At 37.6% G+C, this 5239-nt stretch overlaps 1 protein-coding gene across 1 annotated transcript in view; it reads left to right on the plus strand.

The window, feature by feature from the left end:
* Positions 1–5239, plus strand: part of LOC106875903 (GON-4-like protein) — a 79860-nt gene that overhangs the window by 13707 nt on the left and 60914 nt on the right. The window contains exons 4-5 of the mRNA XM_014924219.2: positions 2685–2813; positions 4468–4608. Coding sequence (XP_014779705.1) covers positions 2685–2813; positions 4468–4608 — 270 coding nt within the window. The remainder of the gene's footprint in view (positions 1–2684; positions 2814–4467; positions 4609–5239) is intronic.

The raw sequence follows: 5239 nt of genomic DNA on the forward strand, positions 1-5239 counted from the left end.
GAAATAAAGCAGAAATGATTTGTAACTGTACTGCCAAAGTTCTGCAACTTAATAGGCAGACGTATCCAATTTAAGAAAAGTGAAGATAAAAGCTAAGTGGAGAAGTATGGGATAAGTCATTGTTATACGTTTATAGAAAAAATAGACACGTACTTTTTTAGAGAATAAAATGTAGCTGAGAGCTATTGTATTAGACATTTGTCTAATCAGAGAGCAGAAATTGAAAGAAGATATATGAAATGGATGTATGTGTGTTTTTGCGGATAACTTGACGGGAGCTTTGCAGTCAGCATGAGGTGGTTTGTGTTTATCTCTCGAGTCAAATTGTTGTGAATATGTCTGTAACAGCAATGCCCAGACAAGTAAAAATATTTTTTTAATATGTGGTTGGGGAAAAAGGGAGATCTTTTGAAGTCGGTGTGAAAGCAAAAGAGACAGCGAGAGTGCGGTTGTATGAGTGAAGTTCTTTTGAAGTTTCGTGAGATGGAAGAATTGATGTGCATGTGTGTGTGTGTGTGTGTTTGATGGGGTGTGCGAGACGGAATGTGTGGTGTGTATATGAATTGCTTTTGTGAGTGTGTATGAAGAGAGAGAGAGAGTAATGTTGATGGTGTGTATATGAGAGAGAGATAACTGAAATTTTTTCCATTCAGTTTTTGTAGTGAGTGATTGACAGATAGAGAGAGAGAATGTGGTTATGTATGTATGAATGGTTTCAGTGAAACACACACATATGCACGCAGGTTGTTTTAATCGATTTTCTTGGTAACTATGGGGGCTAGGAAAAAAATACAAACCGCATTCCAATCTATGCACCAGTCTCCATGTGTGCCATTTTTCACACAAATCCACCCAGCCATTTGGCTGTGAACCTCAAGACAAGAAAGAATACAATGTTCACCCATGTCAAATTAGATGTATATTTGATTAGTGAGAGAGATGGGAGCTACAAGAATCTTTACTGATTATTACTACAATTGTCTCGAACCATCTAGCATCGATCCCTCTCAGTTGGGATTCTGAACATCTGGTTTAGGTGTATCCCTTGGTGTAGATGTGTCCCCTCAGATGATTTCAATAGGTATTTTATCAAAATAGTTGGGCATCAGATGTGGTGTGCAAGAGAGATAGCTGTGCTGGTATAATTGTGTGATGCATATGGGCAAGGATAGCTGTGTGAAGTGCCAATCTCTGGCTGTGGAGGGAACCTGTGGAAGGGATAGACCCAGGAAGACATGGAACGAGGTAGTGAAGCATGATCTTTGAACGTTGGGTCTCACAGAGGCAATGACTAGTGACTAACACCTTTGGTGATAGGCTGTGTTTGAGAAGACTTGTTAAGCAAAGTGAAATCATCATCGTAGCCAATGCCAGTGTCACGTAACTGGCACGTAAAAAGCAAATTTTGAGTGTTGGGCCTCATGGAGGCTATGTGGCCAATGCTGGTGTCAAGTAACTAGCACTTGTGCTGGTAATATGCTGTGCTTCAGTAGAAAACCCATCAAGCCAAGTGAAATTCTAGTTGTGGCAGATACTGGTTTCATGCAACTGGCACCCGTGCTGGTGGCACATAAAAGCACCCATTATACTCTAGGAGTGGTTGGCATTAGGAAGGGCATCCAGCTGCAAAAATCATGTCTAATCAGACTGGAGTCTGGTGCAGCCCCTCAGCTTACCACCTCTGGGGAAACTGTCCAACCTATGCCAGCATGAACAATGGTTGTTAAATGATGATGTTTATATATGTATGTACGTATGTATATATGCAGGAGTGGCTGTGTGGTAAGTAGCTTGCTTACCAACCACATGGTTCCGGGTTCAGTCCCACTGCATGGCACCTTGGGCAAGTGTCTTCCCTTGGAAAATTAAAACACAAAAAATAAATGTAAAAAGGTAAAAGAGCTATCCTCCTTAGACCTTAAATTATAAGGTTGGAAACATATCAACAAGTTAGATCTGAACAGGATCTGTGCTCTTTCAGCTAAACAAAGCCTACATTTATTCAATCCATTAATATAAGGTGTGGATTTCTCAATTACTTTCCACTTCTATCATGGAACAGTGTATTTTGTTTCTGTCTTGTTTGCCGTTTGTTACATTATCACTTGTGTTACTTTTGATTTATATATATGTGTATATATACGCACACACACTACACTTTGGTCTTAAGGCTGCTGCATAGTTTTTATTGACCTAATTTCATGTAGAAGGGATTGGTTAACCTAAAACTATTGCAAAAGATATTTACCTCAGGATGCTACACTGTGGGATTGGACCTAGAACCTTCATGGCTATACCTTCAAAGCAATTTATGTGCTGGTCATTACTTCAAAATTCTACAGTCCATCCACAAGTTTTCCATAAGTCTATTGAACATGTATGTCTCAAATTACCCTATTTCTCTGGGACATCCTGCACCTTTTTATGTTTTAATGTTCTGACATTTACCTTATTTTGTTAAAGATATTTTTAAACACACTCTTGAAAAACAGTTAAATGAATTTCCTAATGATTTGAGGAAAAAAATTCACCTTAATTGCAAATGAAAGTAAAATAAAGTTAAACATTTATGTTTTATACATTTTACTTGGACATTAAATTATACTGTTTTTTGTTTTCTCTATTTTGTATTTTCCTTTATAACCTCTGGAATATTAATATTTTGTCAAATATTTATTTTTCAGGGAATGATGACTCCATGGCCATTGCCCTCCAACAAAATATCAGAAAGTAAAGTAAGTATCTTGGATATCCCTTTCAATGAAGATGAAGAGGATGATGACTATAACCCAGAAAAAGATATCACGGCAGAGGTGAGTACTTTATTGTTTGTTAGAAATATTCTTGCTGCTTGGTTTATATATTCAAGGAATTGGCAATTGTGAAGTTTATATATTTGAGGAATTTAACCTCACATCTTCTAGCTTTGCTTGGGATATGTATTCTTGCAAGCTTCATGGGGACCTCACTAGTGCTGGTAGCACAAAAAAGCCTCCAATGCATACTGTATGTAAAGTGGTTGGTATTACAAAAGGCATTCAGCCATAGACACCATGCCAAAGTCAACTGAAGCAACTCCCATAATCTGTTGTTCACTGATAAATGCATGTTGTTGAAGGCCAGCTATTAAGATAACAAATTTTCACTGTATCATCTATAGGAATTTTTTCCCCTGTGTTCTCTGTGTAATCATCATTACTGTCTTCATTCTTATCCATATTTAACACCATTTCAGTAATTTCCCCATCACTCAAGGAATGCATAACAGGTGCATCATTGTCAATGTTTAGCATTTCTTCAATGTCTGCTTCTTCTAGCTCAGTTACACTTCCGCATGATGAAAATTTAGCATAAGTTACGAGTTTTGATATCATCTTCATCTCATTAGTCACACGAAATCCTCTAAACTCATTATCTATAGGGTCGGTTTCATCAAACATTGTTATTGGCCAAGTCCTGTGCCAAGCATTTCTTACTGTTGATTTATCAACATCATTCCAAGCATTCGCAACAGTGTTGATGGCATCCTTGACAATGAACTCTTTCAGGTAGTCTTGTATTCTTATTCCTTTGTTGACTGCATCAAGCACACAGTTCATAAAATGATTTTTATAGTTGCTCTTCATGGAGTATAAAATTCCATGATCACACGGCTGTAAAATAGATGTATTGGGAGGCAGGGAAATGTGTAGAGAAGATGTCCAGGAACAATAGAATTTTACAGTTTTCTTCCAGTCCAGCTTACTTGCAATGAGCTCTTGCCCTGAGTACAAAGTGGTTATTGAACTACTCAGAAAATATTTATCAGGTTACCCCTGTTTTCTTGTTTGCGTAATAATGCACAGGTAAATTAACTAGGCCTTTCAGACATCTTGGACATTGACTTTTTCCAATGACCTCCAACTTCACCTTGTGTGTGCCTGCTGCATTAACACATCCAAGAATAATTAACCTTTCTTTAGCATCCTTAAAACCTGCTGGTGCTGTCTCATCTGTTGTTGTTAAGGTTTTTTTCTTGGAATATAGTGCCAGTACAAAGTTGTTTCATCAGCATTGTAAATTTGTTCAGAAGAAAGCTGTTTGTGCATGACCCCTGCTATGACACGCTGCAGCCTCCACAAAAAAAAGTTGTTTTGTGGGGCTTCTCGGATTTTAGATTTCCAGATAAAGGATTGTGTACCTGTATCATACTTGGATAGTTGTGATGTTTATTCTTTTCCTCTAGGAGTATTGGTGGTGTAAATGCACTACTTGCAACTGAAAATCAAAATGGTCACATGATCTGTATTGGTTAACAAACTTGTTATTCCTTTGCTGGCAGGAATATTGTCATCACCACTAACATCACCTTCTCTTCTAGATATCATAGAATGTTATAAAATTGCTGACTACTCTAACTACCTTCCTATTGTTTGCGAAAACTTGTACCTCTTTTGAATTAGTTTTTTTTCTTTTCTTTTTCTGTAGATTGAAAGTGATGATGACACCGAAAGTTTAAATTCCTCGTTAACATGTTCTCCTAACTTGCATCTCATGAAATCATCCATGACAACACTGACCGAAAATTGCAAACAATCTTTGACTGAGACGGATGATGAAGATAAGAAGGTTAGTAATGATTCTGGACGAATACTTTTACCTAGGAGACAATGGCTGAGTTTGTTGATGTGATTTTTCATTGGCATAACATTTTTGAATAGTACAATCATTCCCAACAGGATTTGAACTCAGAAAGATTAGGTACTACTGAACTATGAAAACATTTAATCCAGTTCCTCTCTCTTTTGTCTATATTAACTCCATTGTTATTGTTAGATAAGTATTGATGATATTGTTTGCTCAGATTCAATGTTTTCGTAACCTTATGAATATGATATAGTTATCTTGTCATATTTAACAAAGAGAATGAATGGGAGAAAGAGAGCCTGCCGTATGTCGACCCAATAGAGGGACCAGCTATCCGAGTTGATAGTACCAGGGTAGATAAAGCAATTAAGAGTATGAAGACCGGGAAAGCCCCCGGCCCATCAGGAATCACTGCAGAGATGCTCAAAATATCTGGCAGTGTTGGCTATAGCCTAGTCACCCGTATTACGAACCAGGTGATACACGAAGGAGTCATACCCAATGACTGGTGTAGCAGCATCATAGTCAACTGCTACAAAGGTAAAGGTGACGCTTTAGATACAAATAATTACAGAGGCATCAAGCTGTTAGATCAGGTTATGAAAGTTACAGA

Source organism: Octopus bimaculoides, chromosome 10 (assembly GCF_001194135.2).
Source record: "Octopus bimaculoides isolate UCB-OBI-ISO-001 chromosome 10, ASM119413v2, whole genome shotgun sequence".
Classification (NCBI taxonomy): Eukaryota; Metazoa; Mollusca; class Cephalopoda; order Octopoda; family Octopodidae; genus Octopus; species Octopus bimaculoides.